We start from the raw sequence: 19,175 nt of genomic DNA on the forward strand, positions 1-19,175 counted from the left end.
TATCAATATACCAGTATAAATATAAGTCAGAATAATACACCACAATTACCATTTTCTCACAGGCTTTCTTTCCATCCATGAATCCTTTCGGAATAGCATTCGGAGTTAGAAGTTCGTATCTCTGTCTGAACTCTTGGAAAGGTATTCTGTTTGGGAATCCTTGACGGCAAATCCTGATTCCTTCTAGAACTCCATTACACCTCAACTGATCCAGTACTAACGGCGCGTCAATCTTTCCAGCCCTCTTTTCATGATTCGGTATAATGCATCTTACGAAATTCGGATTAGTATTTCTAAGGGTGACCATTAATTTTGCGAGTTGCTCCTTGTACAACTGAGAAACTGTTCTGAACATTCCTTTTCTTGTTCTTGCACCGAACTGCGTATCGGTTAACGCTTGTTGGGCCATTCCAACGATTTCCGCGTCTTTCCAAATGTGGCAAACAAACGGATCCTGTGAATTTTGTAGCAAGCTAACAACATTCTCGTTCAGTGGATCCATATTTTTCATCAGCCATTTAGCGGCTGAATAATCAACTTTTCCAGCGTAATGTATGATAGCAAAATCTGCGATACCTCTGAAGTCTGTTTTCATAAATTTCGGATGAACAGTATGAGCGCCCACTAATTTTTCGACAAATGTTTTATCCGTAGCTTTAGGGAACCAACATTCTTCATCCAGTAATGCCATGATACCTGTTTTGAAATTAAAACGAGGGATTATTTTATAATTAAGTTTTTATATAGTTCGTTTGTATAATAGAAATTTGAAGTGGAAAATAAGAAAAAATATGAGGCTTTCTTTATTCTTAAATACTATAATAAATCTCATTAAATAAAAACTTTTTTAAACGTACCCATAGGTTTGTCGATCAAATCAATAGTTGGTTGCAGGTCCAATCCAAAGTCGATGAACTTCCATTCGATTCCTTCCCTTTGATACTCTTCTTGTTCCAAAATGAACATAGTATGATTAAATAATTGTTGTAATTTCTCATTTGTATAATTGATGCACAATTGCTCGAAACTGTTCAGTTCGAATATCTCGAAACCAGCCATATCCAGTATGCCGATGAAACTAGCTCCTTGTCTTTTCGTTCGGTCCAAAGATCTATTGATCCGGTTCACAAGCCACCTGAACATTCTCTCGTAACAGGCCTTTGAAATTGCTTCCACTGCAAACTCAACTTGTTCCTTTGTTTGTGCTTTTGTCACGAAATCTCTGCCCACTTTAATCCTGGGTTTTAAAAATGCTTTCGTCATTTCTGTAACGCTTAAGCCCAACAAATGTGAAATTTTTTGGGCAACAGTGTTGTCTGGCAACGTAGCTTGATCCGAATTTCTTTCTTGACGGAACTGCATCGAACCGAAAAGCATTACAGCAGACACGATACGGAAAATCGAAGAGAAATCTTCGTTTGTCATGCCCATGATATGCATGGACTTCACCGTTGAGAAAAACTCGGCTGAATCGTCTACTCCTGGAACTGGTAGGGCACCATTTGAGAGGAATGGATAGTGCTTCGGGTCCTCTAAGATAAATTCCTCTAAAAAAATTTTTAATATTTCATTTATTAGAAAATTTAAGAAGTATACAATATCGGGAGAATACAGTTATTGTTCATAGTTAGGAATTAAAGAAGTAGCTAACTTTTAGTTTCTTTAAGAAAATATCAACTCTTGTCATACTTTTATACATTACCTTGAAATATTTCGAAAAACTATTCTTGTAGAATAAATAGCTAAAAACTCTTATATTAGAAGTTAGAACTTTAAGATTAGTTTAGAACTTTAATAAAAAAAAATTTATAATCACGTTTATTTTAAATATACAAGTTAAGGAATCCTTTTCAGCTATGATTTATATATGATTCAAACTACTGTAGAACCTTTATTATAAAATCAGTCCTTCAACTGTTTCAACCCCTGCTCATAAGTATTTTACATAAAGTCTTAACAGACTTAGTATTCGCTTAAATATTAATAACAATTATGGTTTGGAATAAGTGTTTATTGAAGGCATTAATCGTAGGAAATTCTTCTATATTTTGATATTTTAAATTACGTTGTAAAATAATAGCTGAGTGATAAGGACAATGAAAAATTCTCTAAACTAAGAGATGTTCTTTTGTTTCCAGATAACATAATCTGATGTGATATTATTGTGTAATGATACGTCTCCATTGTACAGCTCAAACTAATTTTCTGTTATTGTTTGTGTAATAAAACATCATTTTTGGCTAGTCAGAATTAATAATTGAAATTCTTCAATAAATAAGGAGTACGCGAAATTCTGTTTAAATTCATTTTAAATTTTACTTACTCTTTTGTTCTGGCGAAGCACCGGCGAGGAGCTGATAAAATATGTGGAAAGTTCTTTCATCCTTTGCTTGTCGAATTGCTCTCGACTTTTCCAGGAGATAAGTTTCGATATTTGCACCGGCAATGTAACCGGAAGCATCGAAATTTATTCTGATGAATTTACCCTGTTGAAAGAATTTTTAACTATTATTATTGAAAGCGAATCTTCATAATTTATGGGATTCGATTAATAATCAATATTATAATTTATATGAATAAAATATAACATAATGTTGTGATAAATAATTGAAATACTTGAAAAGAATGTTTGAAGTAGAAAAATACTGATCTTTGAAAAGATTATCAACACTTCAAGGAGATCCAATGACAAACAGTTAAGAAAATATGCATTAGGAATATGTATTAAGAAAAAAGTAATAGATAAATATTGTTTGACTTACAAATCGCGAAGAGTTGTCATTTTTCACTGTTTTGGCATTTCCAAAGGCTTCTAGAATGGGATTTGCTTGCAAGAGTTGCTGCTCCAATTCACCCTATTACGAAAAATCATTACGTTAATTACAACAAAGGGCTGGAAATTATTTTGCAACGCAAAGAACACGGTTAAGTAATAACGCCAATAAAATTAACATTGATAAAGAACACAAATTTAATAATGTTGAGAGAATGTATGGAATCTATAAAAAAAAAAGTGGAATGAATTTTGGAGCATAATAAGAAATGTTCAGACAATTTGTTAATCATGGAATTCAAATAATGTTTCTAATTTGGTTAATTATATGTTTACTTTTACAAACAATTTCCTTCAACCATTATTATTTAGGTATATAACTGAGATGCAGCCATATAATGTTGACGGTGTTCTTTGTTGTCTTTTTATTGCAGAATTTGCATAATGGTAGCAAGAAGTTTGCCAAATATAAAATATTATGGAAAAATTGTTTGCATGATGTACTAAGCTAACAATCGGAAAAAATACAGTAATTCCTGTTATCAAGTGACATAGCCTAAGTATGTTTCTGGCCTAAATAAAATTCATTAACAAAAATAAAAATATTTTAAGAACTTTCATAACATTTTTTTTAAAATTAATTTTATTAACAACTTGTTTACTGAATGTGTAAATGCAACAAAATGTGCAATACGATGATACATAGAAGTTTAAATAAAATTGACAATAATATAATAATACAGGGTGTCCCAAAAATGTTGTAACGCCTTGAAAGGGGTGGTTCGGGAGGTGATTTAAAACAACTTTTTCCTTAGCGAAAATGTTGTCCGAGGCTTCGTTAAGAAGATATTAACAGAAAACACTGACCAATCAGAGCGCGCGTATACCGTTGGTGCGGCGGCAGTAGGCGTAGCTACGCGCTAGGCGGCCGCGCTCATGCGCTACCGCGGGTGCTCCACCGGCATACACGCGCTCTGATTGGTCAATGTTTTCCGTTAATATCTTCTCAACGAAGCCTCGGACAATATTTTCGCTAAGTAAAAAGTTGTTTCAAATCACCTTCGAAAACCACCACCCCTTTCAAGATGTTACAACATTTTTGGGACACCCTGTATAAGAATGCTTAACTTACTTAAAAAATAATTATAAAATAAAAATTATTATTCCTTAAAAGAAAGAGCAACTTTGTTCTTATAAAGATGTGATTTCCAAAAATCCTGAAACTTCGAATTCAACTTCTGTTTAAAATTTTGTGTGATTTTATAGATATTTGCGATAATATAAAAACTCAAACCCTTTTTGAAGATTTATTCTCGTTTCCCAGATTGATTTATTAACGGAATAGAGAATAATTGAGATAATAGCATCGTTTAAACTATACATCTATAAAATTATAGATTTTCTTGTTAATTCTAAAATTATTACTCCGACTTGGAATGAATTTAGCACGATCGCGTTACTTGAAAGTAGGAATTACCGTATTTCAGATTTAAGTTAGAAGCGTTCCACGAAAATTCAAATTGTAGTACAGAAGAAAATACATGTGCTGCAAATACATATAAAGCATAATATTGAAGCAACAGGCATTGTTATCTGGAACAGCGTTAATTAACAAAGCCTTATATGTCAGCATAACAAACAAAGATTGAAGACACCAGGAAGAAACAAATCACAATTGCTATAAGCACCAAATCTGAGCTCAAGAAAATTACTCAGGTAGACAAAAACATGCGGTAACAATGTCCATAATCAAATGATGAAAAACTATTTACAAGCAGAAAAAAGAAACGAGCCGAAAATGGCTTATTAATTAAGCTTAATTATTCTATCGATAATTTTACAATTAATCTTCAAGGTTTTCTCTAGCTGAGAATTTTGGAGCAGTTAATAGCAATTATTTAAGCAACAAAATGACGAGTAAATAGTTTCATTAAAACTAGAGTTAGAAACGATTGGAATGTAAAAGAAAAAATTGATTAATCTTCACCTGATAATAATTACATTGTCCAACAAAATTATTGTTCCAGATTTTCCCTAACCTGAGAATTTTGGAGCAGTTGAAAGCAATTATTTAAGCAACAAAATGACGAGTAAATAGTTTTATTAAGATTACAGTTACAAACGATTAGAATGTAAAAGAAAAAATTTGATTAATATTCACCTGACATTAATTACATTGTCCAACAAAATTTAAACTATTCTTTTAGGTTTTTTAAATCCATTGTGTGATTCTTATAACGTTCCTCGTCCTAAATACAAATCTGAAAGCCAAATTGCTCCATCACCCCCAGTTTTCGAAAAACTCGAGGTTTTTTAAAATCGTTCGATTTTGAGTGAAAATGTAATATTACTTGCAAACTAAAAACGCTGGAGAATCCTATTTAGTCTTAAAAGATAGAGGAGAGTTTTATTTAAATGTGGATGCGTTTGTTTAGATTAGCTGCATCTATGAATCCCTGCAAATGAACACTGAAATTCAAAAAGGTGCCGACAGTGAATAGGTACAACCAGTAGCGTCACTCCGTATCGGCACCTTTGATGTTGGTGTCCGAGGTCCGCCATGTTCCTGGTATCCACCGCGCGCATATTTAAACTGAGAGAAAAAGAAAAGCAATTGCAAACGATACGTATAAAACACTGAACATAAGTGCCGGAATTTAAAAAATAGAGTGTTTTAGTAAAAAAAACATCTATTCATATTTTCCTATAAAAAAAAAATATATTTTATAGATTCTAAAAATAATATTCAGATTACTAAGTAACACAAATTCAAAGTTTAAAATATTACAAATTTAGAAGTATAACATAAAAGTAATGCGAGTAATCATATGAAACTAAGTGAAAAATAAAAGTACTAATATTACATGGATGTTGTAATAACTTTGTACTTCTAATACGTACCATTTTGTTATTTTATTTATAATCAACGTGGTTACACTTAGGTTATCTACAATTGAAGTATGTACAATTTGTCAAATTACATTGTAATTTCTTGATTAATAATTCAAACATTTTGGTTGTACCTATACTGTGATGTTACTGTGACGCTGTGCGCAATAAATTGAATCGACGTGTGACGCTGTGCGTGGTGTCGGTTACTATTAGTACAACCTAGTGTACAATATAGGAAACAGCGTCGTCGCCATGTTCTTGGTATGCACATTTGCGGACGCTACTTTCGCCAAGTGACGCACGCTACTGGTGTACTTGTACCTTCGGCCATACACGCATGGACTGCTCAAGCTATAGTGTAGTCCGTAACCAACATCTCCCATGCCAAAGTTACGAGTAACCAGTTGTGCGCAAGCGCTACAGTCAATGGCCGAGAGCAGTGGGGAAAGGCGCGAATTGAAATTTTGGACGGTTTGCCGAACTACTCTTCGACCATTGGTCAAAGCTGCAGTCAGCCTGTCATCAAGATGGAATTTGTGCTATAGTTTTCGAATTTGACGCATGCGCATTAGCGTCATGTCTCAATTTGGTATGAAGATGTTGGTTACGCTCTGCTCAGTGTATAAAGAGAAGGCTTGAGCAGTCCATGTATACAGGGTGTCCCAAAAATGTTGTAACACCTTGAAAGGGGTGATTCGGGAGGTGATTTGAAACAACTTTTTCCTTAGCGAAAATGTTGTCCGAGGCTTCGTTGAGGAGATATTAACGGAAAACACTGACCAATCAGAGCGCGAGTATACTGGTGGAGCTCGTGCTCTGATTGGTCAGTGTTTTCCGTTATTATCTCCTCAACGAAGCCTCGGACAACATTTTTGCTAAGGAAAAAGTTGTTTCAAATCACCTCCCGAATCACCCCTTTCAAGGTGTTACAACATTTTTGGGACACCCTGTATATACTTGTGCATAACGAAATATTAACCTCTTGTGGGTCAAATTTTAAATGGATTATTTTTGTTCTACTCGGATACGCGCAAAACCGAAACAATTTTTAGTATACAAATTTACTGTCCCATTTCAAGGTGGTATATGTTTCAATTTTAAAAAGTATCGTGATTATAAATAATGGCAATTTTAATATAAAAGTAAACGTTCATGTGTGTGTCAATATTCCTCAAGAAGTTAATATTATATTAATTAATAAATTATATTCTACATATTTTCCGTATGCTTTCCATATTAATGTATGTCATGAGTGCATTAAATCCCTCCAGTTTAACTATTATTTATTCCTCTACCTAACAACTCTGGAAATCTTTCACCTACATATCATTAAAAATAAACTGAATAAATTTGCATTGAAACATTTTCTTCAAATTCCAAACGATTTTTCACGGAAAAAAATCAGGGGGCGGGGGGACAGGTATACATTCTTTTTCTTTGAAGAACAAATACAATTACTGTAAACACCTTTTACAAAGAATATTCATTGAGCGAATAACTATACGTGGTAAACAGAAACGCTACGTAAACTCCTACGTGCACATAATAATCGAGGAAATGAACGAAATTGTTAAAAAAAAGTTTCCAAAGCCCTGTAGGACGAAAACGACTAACGGGGGACCAAGCGGTAGAAAAATAGGAAAACAAAGGAGAATGTAAAAGAAAAAGAAGACGAAGAAGAAGGAGAAGGAGAAGAAGAAGAAGATAGCAGATAGCAGATTGATAGCGTACATATCGCGTGAGCGGAATGTTGTTCATTTTGTTGTTGACTTACTATGATTAACGCCGGACTTGGTGTCTAGATGTGTCGTGGCCGTCGAAAGTCAGCACCGGGAATAAAACAAGTTGCAAAATTAAATTCACGGGTCCAAATCTTACAATTAGTAACGAAGTTTCTTGTTGTATTTTTATACGTATTTAAGATTATTAAGAATATGTGAATTATTTGGAATTCTCTAACGATAAAGTTTCGATGTTAATTATTATTCGTGAATGAAAAATGTTCTTTAGACAATTTCTATTAAACGCATTTGTTTTACAACAGTGGATTTTAATTGAAATATTTGTAGTTATTATATAGGGTGTTGCAAAAATGTTGGAAGTCCTTGAAAGGGGTGGTTCGGGAGGTGATTTGAAACAACTTTTTCCTTAGCGAAAATGTCGTCCGAGCGTATGAGCGCAGCCGCCTAGCGCGTAGCCTACGCTACCGCAGGCGCTCCACCGGCATACTCGCGCTCTGATTGGTCGGGGTTTTCTGTTAATATCTACTCAACGCAGCCTCGGACGACATTTTCGTTAAGGAAAAAGTTGTTTCAAATCACCTCCCGAACCACCCCTTTCAAGGTGTTACAACATTTTCGGGACACCCTGTATAAGTCTCAATCTGATGGACACTATAACTTATCTGTATATGCGAAGTTCGGTAGTCCACAAATTTTGCTTATTGTTGGAAAAAGTTGTTTCAAATCACCTCCCGAACCACCCTTTTCAAGGACCTCCAATATTTTTAGGACACCCTGTATTAAGCTGGCGTAGTCATATGAAAAGCCAATGCCAAATTAACACGATATTTTTTTGCTATTTATTTGCCAAAGATTTAATTGTTTCGCTCCAGCCGTCTTCGAGAAACAATAGCTATGCTAGCGTATTCCTAAGCATTTAGTATTACATATTTGTAATACAACAACACGGATTTCATTTCGAACATTCGAAACATTCGTTTGGTTTCATTTAATCAAGATTCCTGAATTGAATGTAATTTCGAATCTTAATAATAAACACAAGTTATTATCACCCATTCAAGCAGATTGTCATTCTTCGTTGAAATTTGCATTTCTTTGCATTCAAGGTCATCCCAATGTCACAGTACACTAGGTCGTTGAATTCGTTTTGATACGGACTATAATACTGTTTGAATCAAAAATACAGTGCCATTTAAAAAAATAAAGGCGACCTTGACGATACTAAACAAAAAATTGTCTCGAACTTTTTTTATTGCAATGTGTATCCAATCGAAAACTGATCAACATTTGTTTAAAATATTTTTTTCAGATTATCACAAGTCTTATGAAAAATTATGAAATGTGGGACAACCTATATAAAATGACATCGATTACAATTAATTTATTATTGGAACGGAATTTTAAACAATAAGTAATTAAACATCGAACTTTATTTACTTATTAAATATTTAAAATTCAAATAACTACGACAGCATTCTGATGACTAAACTGCGGATCTTTATGCGTTTATGGGAAACTTGAATGCCCAAGAAACTACAAAATGCAAATAATATGCAAGAATATAAAAAAGATTGAAAGTATAGTTCATGTTATAATATTTGCAGAATAAAATAAATTTCTATTTAGGTTCAATTTTTGTAGGCACGTTCGCGAAGATTTTATTTTGCATAAAGATCCGCAGTCTACTGATGACATAACAATGTAATCGGAAAACTTGATTACCAAACAAACAGAGCCTTTAATTTAATAAATAAACCTAATCTCTCTAACATGTATCTACGATAGATTTAAAACCAATAGTCGAATCTGAATAAACAATTTATTTTTGTACTTCCGAACGATGATCCTTATCGTTTAAATAACTTCGCAAGTATGCAATAATATTTATAATTATGAATCGCACGAAGAGTGATCGACGTTGATTTTTCTCTATATAAGATCACGAGTTTCGAGGCGTATGGTGAGTCAGAAGTCCGGCGAGAATGATTTAAAGCCGAGTTAGGCCCATAAGTGGATCGTTTCACTGAAAAAGGAAAGATCCTTCGAGAGCCAGTGATCTACGATGGCCTATCGTGATCTATCGCGGATCGGAAGAACAGTCTTCTCAGTATTTGATCGTTCAATTTCGCAAACAATTCACACAGCTGTTGCGCAGTCAACGTTTAATTTACGCAATTATTATTTCGAATCAACCGCGGTAACACGATCTTAATGTAAAACGTTTCCTTCGGTTAACGAGTAATTAGAATGTCAATTTACCTAGTGATTAACTTGCAATGGAACGCGTTACGCATCTTATGTTACACATAGTAACTTTTACGCGGCGTGACTGTTATGATTTAACATTGGATGATCACTGTTAACAGGTTATTCTCAATCTTTTTGTGTTTTAGATGTTTTAGATGTTTCGAACTTTATGGAACAGGTTGTATTTATTTAATTGATATTGCTCGATTAATTGTAATTTCAAGTAAGAACGAGATGATTAATTATTTGACATTTAATAACAGTTTGTTACTATTCAATAACATGTAATAATACTTTTTTTTAAATCTGCAAGAACTAAATGCATTTATTTTGTTGATATTGCTCGATGAATAGTAATATCAATTAAGAACGAGATAATTAATTTAACTGTTTGACATGTAATCACGTGTTTGTTAACATTTAATTGTGTGTAATAATATGACTTTCAAACTTACAAGAATCGTATGCATTTCATGGAAATATAGCTGTCACAAAATTTTCCTTATTCTCTTGAATACACTCAGATGCAGAAAAAAAAGTGGAATGCGATAAATTTTACGTAACAGAGTAATCGACTATGAATAATTGACAGCTGAGCTTGTTTTCGTAAATTTTCTCCTTTGTAGGCACTTGTGTTAGTTAGCGAGTTGTATTCAAAGTTATAAAGTCTATACAAAAAATTGGAAAAATTTGGTTTTTAGAAATTTAAGGTATTTGAGACTCCTGCTTTCTTCTTTCAAAATCCATCATCTTAAAATTTCAATAGAATATAGCATAACTAATTTCACGTACTATTTACAGCAACACGAATTGCATTAGCGAAATAAATGTCTAAAATTACAATTATGAGTATGAATAAATTTTGATAGTAAAATAAACACTTTCTAAAATGAAAAATAAAAGATCGTTTAAGAAACTTAAAAACGAGAAGACTGAGGCCAACAGCTTAGACAACGAGACATTTTATTTAATTTTTAATACTTTTCTTGTATCTGTGAAAATATCGATTTTCATATATATATATCCACAGTCTAGTCATGAATATTATTGATTAACAATTATGTAATTTTAACATTCTTTACTTTATTTAAATTAAAGTAGGCTATGTAAATGATTAATTATCTACGTGTAAAGAATTCTTCTAAATCTCATAGCTCTACTGGATAATTATTTAATACTATGCGTTACTCAAATATTTTATTTAATAAATTTCATGAATTCTTTTCTTTCTTGGTACCTCTAACAATTTAATTATCTACTGTAAATGCCTATTTAAATAAAATAACTAATAAAAGTTCTACTGGATAATTATTTAATACTATGCGTTACTTAAATATTTTATTTAATAAATTTCACGAAATCTTTTCTTTCTTAGTACCTCTAACAATTTCATTGTCTACTGTAAATGCCTGTTTAAATAAAATAATTAAAATATTCTGCAGCATGTTATCATTCAATGCTAAGATTCATCCCTCCAAAATATTATAAAATAGCCTACTTTTACTATCTTTTTATTAAATATGTAACACCTTAGAGCCTAAAAGAATTAGTAAGTCCAATTTCAAACATAGTAACGGGGCCAAAGTGGTTCGTCCAAAATTCGTCCAAAATCCCGACATAGTCATCGATTTCAAGAGGCTTTCACACGGTGAGTCACATGGGAAATAAGGTGACACATGTCTGAGCGTTTCTTCCGATAGGCCTGAATATTTGAGATTTTTTGGAGTAGTGGTCATCAACCTTGAATGGTACAGTCTCTACCCAGCGGAGTTGAGCAAGGTTAATTCCTTGTAAAGAATACAAAATAACGAGTGAATTACAGAGATTATTTTTTATATACCTTATGATGTTCGTTCTACCAACTGTTTCTGTTTAAAATATTTATATATCTTATTTTGTATTACTCCTTATCCTATATATTTTATATACAATAAAAAGTAATTGTATAAGCTGGGTAAAAAAATATATAAATACATAGAGTATATATATAATATATATAAAATATATAATGATGATGGCCGTAATTCATACTATATATATATATATATATATATATATCAAAATATATAAAAGTATGAATTACGCCTATCACCAAAAAATCTCCTAATGTAATAAACAATGATTTCAATAATCAATAACGTAAAAAATATATTAAAAATATAATATCCGGATCTTCTTTTTAAGCATTTTTTGGATGGTAATTTATCCTCTTTTACGTCCTCAAACTTTATCTGAACACGGAAATTGAGGTTGGACTTCCGTTCTTAGTTATCATTATCGCACACTATCTGTAATGAAATGTGCAGCGCCTTTGCACAAAATTGTAAGACATTTACGATAACCGAGGGCGAATTTTGATGTTAATATATCTCGCCAAACGTGGTTATCAAAAATCAAATTTGTTACTGATGTAAGCGGTAAAACTGTTTCTTTATTCAACCGTGAATAACATTTCTTAAGAACTCGATTCGAGTCATCGAAGATAATTTTCAACTCTCTTTTTTGAAGTCTTCTCTGAAGACTTTTTTTTCTTTAAATTTTCACGAAATTTATAAAGCACCATGCACAGAGAAGGAAGAGAAAAAGTATTTACAAAAACTCTCATGCGTCGGATAAAATTTACAAGTTATTTGTAATCCGATGTGCGATCAATTATTTATAAAGAAATAATTATGTATGTTTCGCTAACCAACAAATGTTCCTGGTACACAGAGCTGTAAAGTAATGATTATTTTGGAATTTATTACAATTTGGAACAATTACTTTGGAATTAAAAAGTAATTATTTAAGTAATTGTTGATTACTTTTTTTTTAGTAATTATGCAATACCTTATTCTTAATTACTGAGTAATTCAATTACTTTTTAATAATTACTTATAACTGCCCAGATAGTAATTAAAAGGCGTCTTAAATCTAAAGTAGTTAAGTATACCTAAAGGTAATTAAAAAGTAATTATAACTACTTTTTTAATTACTTTCAAGTAATTGCAGTTACATGGACAGTAATTGTTAAAACTAATGATTACTGACCTCTAATTACTTTTCGGTGGCAAAAGTAATTCAAAGTAATTACAAATCATTGGAAGACAGTAATCATTACTTTTAACAATTACTGTCCATGCTACTGCAATTACTTGAAAGTAATACAAAAAGTAGTTATAATAACTTTTAGGTATTTTTGACTACTTTAGATTTGAGATGCCTTTTAATTACTTTCTGGACCGTTATAAATGATTATTAAGTAATGCATGGGATTACTGATAGTAATTAAGTAATTGGAAATACCATTATATGCGACAGAGTAATTGTAATGGCAATTATTCAATTACTTGGTCAAGTAATCGTTTTGTAATTGTAATTAAGAATTTACAGCTCTGCTGGTACATAATAATGGGCTAGTACAATAAACAGCGATACAATAAACTTATGTTTTATAATTGAAGTACTACATAACAGAATTCATTGTATACAGGGTAGTCCACTTGAATCAGACCATCTGAATATTTCTTCCGAGTGTGTTAATATGAATATTTAATTTGATAGTATTAATAATTTTAATGTTAACTACCTAATAAAATATTGTATTATATTTAGAAAGAAACATGTATTTATGAACAAAAAGAAAAAAGACTTTAAAAACTCCAAAAAAAAGGAGGCACTCAAAAAAAATAATTTGTTGCAACGCATCGATAATCTCGCAACATTCAAATTGCATATTAAATATTTGTTTGCATCATCATTAGACTGCGGATTTTATGCATTTATGACGTACAATAATAGAAAACATACCTAAAATATACATAATGTATATTGAATATATTCTACAATTAATATAATAATACTGTTATTTCATTTTGCATAAGTGCACATACCTTTTATTATACATATTCGGCATATGTGTTTATTACATTAGTTCACATCATAAATGCATGTAATTCCTAGTTTAATCATCACAATTGGAGGTCATATATAGTGAACCACCCTGTATAAGTCTAGAAAAAGAGACTCAGGAAAGAGATTACAGATGGTGTTCACCTAAAATATCTGACATATAATAAACATTGGAATGGAGGAAATACAACTTTCATTCCGTGTAAGTGCTCGTTACAAAAATTTATTAATTATGAGAAAAGCGAATGATGCACGCATCCAAACATATTCAACTTTAGTGCAGATGTATAAGTCGAATAAACAAGAGTTTCCACGCGTATAATTTATATTATCAAATTGATTAAATAATAATTTAACCTGTCAAATTAATTATTATCATACATTTAATTATTTCTTTACTTGATTCTAAAAGCAATTGCGATTACAGTTAGGTGCGTAAGAAGAATTCTTCCAGAATAATTACACTTTTAATTTCGAGGGCGAAAAGTGGAAGCATGAAAAAAAGTGAACGTAACCAATTAAATCATTTTTACTAGCTAACTGCTTCGAGATCAAGATCCTTTCCGCTCATTCCAATAATCCATATTTCCTTGCAGACTACACTGAATATATTTACAATATAAACAAAATTTTTGTTTACAGAACCTCTTGTACTCTTAGATCAATGTTTATAAACATAGCGATTAGTCTATTTTATTAGGGAAATTAGCTGGTGTTTTAAAATGTACGAAAATGTTTATGCAAAAGAGATTTATAGTAGCCAAATTTATGATTTAAAATTTATAATTTATAATTTATAATTTAAATTTTAGATTCTAATTTTAAATGATAATAATAATTAAAACTTTATGATTATTATTTATGTGCACATAAATTGTAAGAAACCGTGACAAATCTAAAGAATCTTTAAATTATAAATTTTACTACAGATATCTTATAGAGAAAAGGTGAATTGTCTATTGCTTTGTATACCTACGTAAAGATTTATATTTACTTGAGTATCTTGCACCGTTCTATTGATTCACGAATGCATGAATTCAATCAGTCTTAATTAAACAGGAAAGAAAATCACTGCAAATAGAAATATTTGAATACTTTTGAAAATCGAAGAGTGGAGAATGAATAATGTGCAACATTTTAAACTACCAGAAACGGTATGTACCATGAAAAATATGAAAAAAAGAAAGTAAAACATATTTCTGATTACAATACGGTACAAGAAAATTTAAATATTCATGTAGGAATAAAATCTCCGTCAAATTGATATTATGTTTAAACATAGTAGTGAGGAATGGAAGCATTTAAGTTATCAACTTACCGCGTTGGATTTTGGTTTCGAAGCAGCGACGTACGCCAAATATTGGATAACTTTTTTCGTGTTTTCAGTTTTGCCAGCGCCGGATTCGCCGGTGCATAGAATGGACTGGTCCTCGCGGTCTGGAAATGAAATAACAAAAATAGAAGTTAATGGATGAAATATAAGTATTTGTATCCTTATAATACTATTTGTCTGTGGATATTTATGTAGGTGTGACAAGTGTGGACATACAAAAATATACAAAGATGTAGACAAATGCATAAATATGTTAAATATAAAAAATATAATACAACATATAGGAGACAAAACATACTTTAATTTACTTTTCTGTTCTTCATCTGTGTATAGAGAAGTATGAATTTGCATAAACATCCACAGTCTACTTATAATAAACGTTTACAATAAAAGTTAAAACAAGTAAATAAAAGAAGTCTGAACTAAATAATTAAGCCTACGTTTGTTATTTATTATTGAATTTTAGTTATAAAATTAAATTACTGTTAGCAATCACTAGCATTTCAACTTTGGCAACATTAACAATTCATTTAATTCCCATTATGTATTACAAGTCAATGAATTTTTGTGTTTGAAATTTTAATTAAAGATCACTTCGTTGAAAAGAAGAAATAGTTAAGCTTTAACTGGAACGCTAGTGGAAATAAATAATTATGATCCATAATTCCAAAGAAAATCCTGGTACCTGTTAATTTATTTAATCTAATAAATACTTTTTATACTATAATCGCATTAAAATTTACTTTATTTGTATCTTCTAGAGTATTTATTTAAAATCTTCTCTTATACTATATTTCCTGTCATTTTGTTCCAAATTTTTGTGTACAAATTTTAGCCAAATACATATTTTTAATCACTGGGAACATTATATTATAAGAGCAATTTCGATTTTTGCGCTCCATCCCTTAAGGGACTTCTCTCTAGGTCAGGCATGCACAAAACCCCGGTCGGCGGGCGCGTGCTCGTCTGGCTTCAAGGTCAGAATACCTTCAGCGGCAGAGTGGGGAAAAAGGTCAAAGTAGCAGACAGCAAGTTAGACATAGTGGGAAGCAAGTTAGAGGAGTGGTGACAGTGCATTGTGTGTGTAATACACAGATACAGGGAGTCACAGCGAGGAATAGCGGCGGCAACTGCTGGTTTTTGTCTATAAGCAGTAAATTCTATTTTGTATTTTCGAACTGGTATGCATTAGTTACAGAAAGCTTTAAAAAAAAAAAAAATATATATATGAATATGTATATTATATCGTACAATATAAATATTGTAGCGACAAACTCGAAATGAATTAACCACGAATCCGTATTAGGAATTATTCTATAAGTCTCATGAAAATTAAGGGACCCGTGAGGCTATTGGAAGTAAGCTTGTAGTTGTGGCAGGCGCCCCCACTCTTAGAGTCACAGTGTATCGGATCAGTGAAGAGTGGGGACCAGCGCCCGCCATTCACTAAGGAGTGGGGACCCAACGCCCGCGGATGTGTCTGTGGCGCCCGCGGGCGCACTTTCTGTGCATGCCTGCTCTAAGTACAAATGCAAGTTTTGTCTCGTAACTTGCAATTGCACCAAGAGGGAAGTCCCTTAAGGGATGGAGCGCAAAAATCGAAGTTGCTCTTATACGATAGCGGATAATTAGCGCATAATTCCTACATGTTTTTCTGTAAATATTGCTTATCATTAATATGATTGGCAGCCTACTCAACCCCCCACCCCATTTCAATAAATTTTTTTGCATTAAACGAAGCAAAGCAAAATTTTTTTCTTACGGATTTGAAGAGCGCATAAATAGCGCATTATTATGTAATTTTGTCCTTAAATTTTGTGTAAGGGGGGGGGGGGGGGGGGGCTAGATAGATAGACGTGAGCATAGGCTCTTGCTATCGATTTCAATAGGCAGAATTGAACATAGCTTCTATGACTTGCCACTCAAACTGAGACTTTTCCGCTGAAAATCAGTAAATTTCGAAGCGTTCTATCTTGATAACTAATAAAAATCGGATAAATCCATTAAGGTTCAATGAATTCGTTTTGAAAAGCACTATCGCATGATCCCCTCAAAAATATATAGTTCCATTTAAAAAACAAAACTTCACCATCATATTTTTTAAATTAATAATATTAAAAAAATTTCGTTTACGCTACAATATAGAGCCCATTGTATCCTGAAATTTACGTGTAAACAATTTCTTCGTATCATCAATAGTTATTGAAATATGAGTCTGTCACACTTTAGCGTGGACACACCCTGTATATATTTATGATGAAACATTAAATTGGGACATGAAATCTATCTTTTGAAGGGACAAATTTCTTCAACGGACATAGAGAGTATAAATATTGGGACTGGCTGTATGTTTAGTTACACGTGAAAAGTCTAAAATGAAATTAAAATCGTGTGAAACGATAACAATGCTAATTAATCAAAAATGTCATGATAAATTTATGATTGAATAAACAGACGGTTCAATTACCTTGAAGCATAGAACGATATGCGGTGTCTGTGATGGCAAAAACGTGGGGTGGAACCTCGTGTCTCTTGATACCCTTGTACCTCTCCATTATCTTCTCCGTGTAAATTGGCAGCCTCTTGTATGGATTAACAACCACACAGAACAACCCCGAGTACGTCTGGAATCATACAAGCAAATCGACGAATAAATAAAACCGTGAAAAGAAAATCGATAACGACGCGGCGGTGACACTTTTTGTTTAAACCATTTCAAAAAATCATAGCACAAAGTTCACATATAAATGTATATACAATACAAACAAAATTTCTTAAAATAAAAGTAAAAAAAAAATGAAATTTTTTCGTAAATATTCTTATAACATAAAATTCTTCATAAAAACTCTTAAAAAGAAATATTGTTAAAACTTTCTAAGATTCAATTAATATCATTATAAATCTAATAAAAATGAGTCATTCTAAGCGAAATTGGACATGTTTTAGAGTAACATCTCAGATTTGGACGAAATTTGAATATGTTGTAGTCTTTAGTGATCTTTGAACGTATCTCAAAGGATTTTGACAAATTTTGAAAACTGTCGGTTTTACAACTGTTCAAAGTTTTGTGCCACCTTTTTTTTTAAAAAAATATAACTATTGAACTAGGCAACAGATGAAGATGACCTTTCACGTGCTTATAGTGAAGACAAGGAAGTATCAAATAAAAATTATTTCAGTAGAAACAAAATCTTTTCTAACCATTCTTTTTTGGTATTATTTTAAACAAATGCCTTGTTTTTATGCCGGGACATATTTTAAAAATTTGAAAAAAAAAATGAGTTTATTGCCTCAGTTTCCCTCTTTCTGGTGGTGTTTTCAAAAAGATGGGCAAATTTAAATTGGCTGAATGAAAGTGATTGAAGCGAACGCTCCATCGAAGCGCGACGCACAGTGGGACAAAACGGGATTCGACGATCAAAAATCAATTTTCGTGAATTCGAAAAATGTTTATTATTTGCTTCCGGTTTGCTGTAATGCGCATTCAAAGTCAGATGAAGTTCATCCAAGCAAAACGCTTACAATATTGAAAATCCCTTACATTTTGCTACCGGACAGTCTTTTGCGATGATCCCATTTGCAACCAACGTTTCTGAATTTTTTAACCGATTTCGAAAGAAAGTAGATTGTTTCTCAATTGCAATCAGTTTTTTTTTTATTATTATTACTATTGTTATTGCAACGTTCCTATTCTTTGATGTAACTGGGCGAGGAAATTACCGAGCGCGATGGAACCTTCCACATATAATGTCAGATGATTAATAATGTTCCCATTTAGAAAAGTTATGAATTTCTTAATGTTTATAACAATTGTTACTGCAAAATTCCTATTCTTTGATGTAACTCGGCAAAGAATTAACCGATTGCGATGGAGCCTTCCGCATTTCATGATACATGAATTAGTGATGTTCCCATTTGCAAAAATTTATAGACACTTTCATTGTTTAAAACCATTTGTTGGTGCAAAATTTACCAAACACAATCAATACTTTCACATTTAGTTGCACATGTATTCCTGATAATTCCATTTGCAACTATACAGAGTGTCCCAAAAATGTTGCAGGTCCTTGAATGGGGTGTTTCGGGAGGTGATTTGAAACAACTGTCTCCTTAGCGAAAATGTTGTCCGAGGCTTCGTTAAGGAGATATTAACAGAAAACACTGACCAATCAAAGCGCGAGGATGCTGGTAGAGCGCCTGCGGTAGCGTATGAGCGCGGCCGCTCAACCAGCATCCTCGCGCTTTGATTAGTCAGTGTTTTCTGTTAATATCTCCTTAACGAAGCCTCGGACAACAT

General features: G+C 32.2%; 1 protein-coding gene across 2 annotated transcripts in view; it reads right to left on the reverse strand.

Annotated features, from left to right (window-relative positions):
• Nucleotides 1-19,175, reverse strand: part of LOC128875734 (myosin heavy chain, non-muscle) — a 73,648-nt gene that overhangs the window by 12,712 nt on the left and 41,761 nt on the right. The window contains exons 2-8 of one of the 2 annotated variants that reach the window (XM_054121592.1): nt 17,346-17,502; nt 14,864-14,982; nt 7,440-7,463; nt 2,763-2,855; nt 2,324-2,486; nt 858-1,547; nt 50-696 (exon numbers count right to left, since the gene is read on the reverse strand). In XM_054121592.1, the coding sequence (XP_053977567.1) occupies nt 50-696; nt 858-1,547; nt 2,324-2,486; nt 2,763-2,855; nt 7,440-7,463; nt 14,864-14,982; nt 17,346-17,502 (1,893 nt within the window). The remainder of the gene's footprint in view (nt 1-49; nt 697-857; nt 1,548-2,323; nt 2,487-2,762; nt 2,856-7,439; nt 7,464-14,863; nt 14,983-17,345; nt 17,503-19,175) is intronic. The other variant, XM_054121593.1, reaches the window with a different exon arrangement.

This window comes from Hylaeus volcanicus, chromosome 4 (assembly GCF_026283585.1).
Source record: "Hylaeus volcanicus isolate JK05 chromosome 4, UHH_iyHylVolc1.0_haploid, whole genome shotgun sequence".
NCBI lineage: Eukaryota > Metazoa > Arthropoda > Insecta > Hymenoptera > Colletidae > Hylaeus > Hylaeus volcanicus.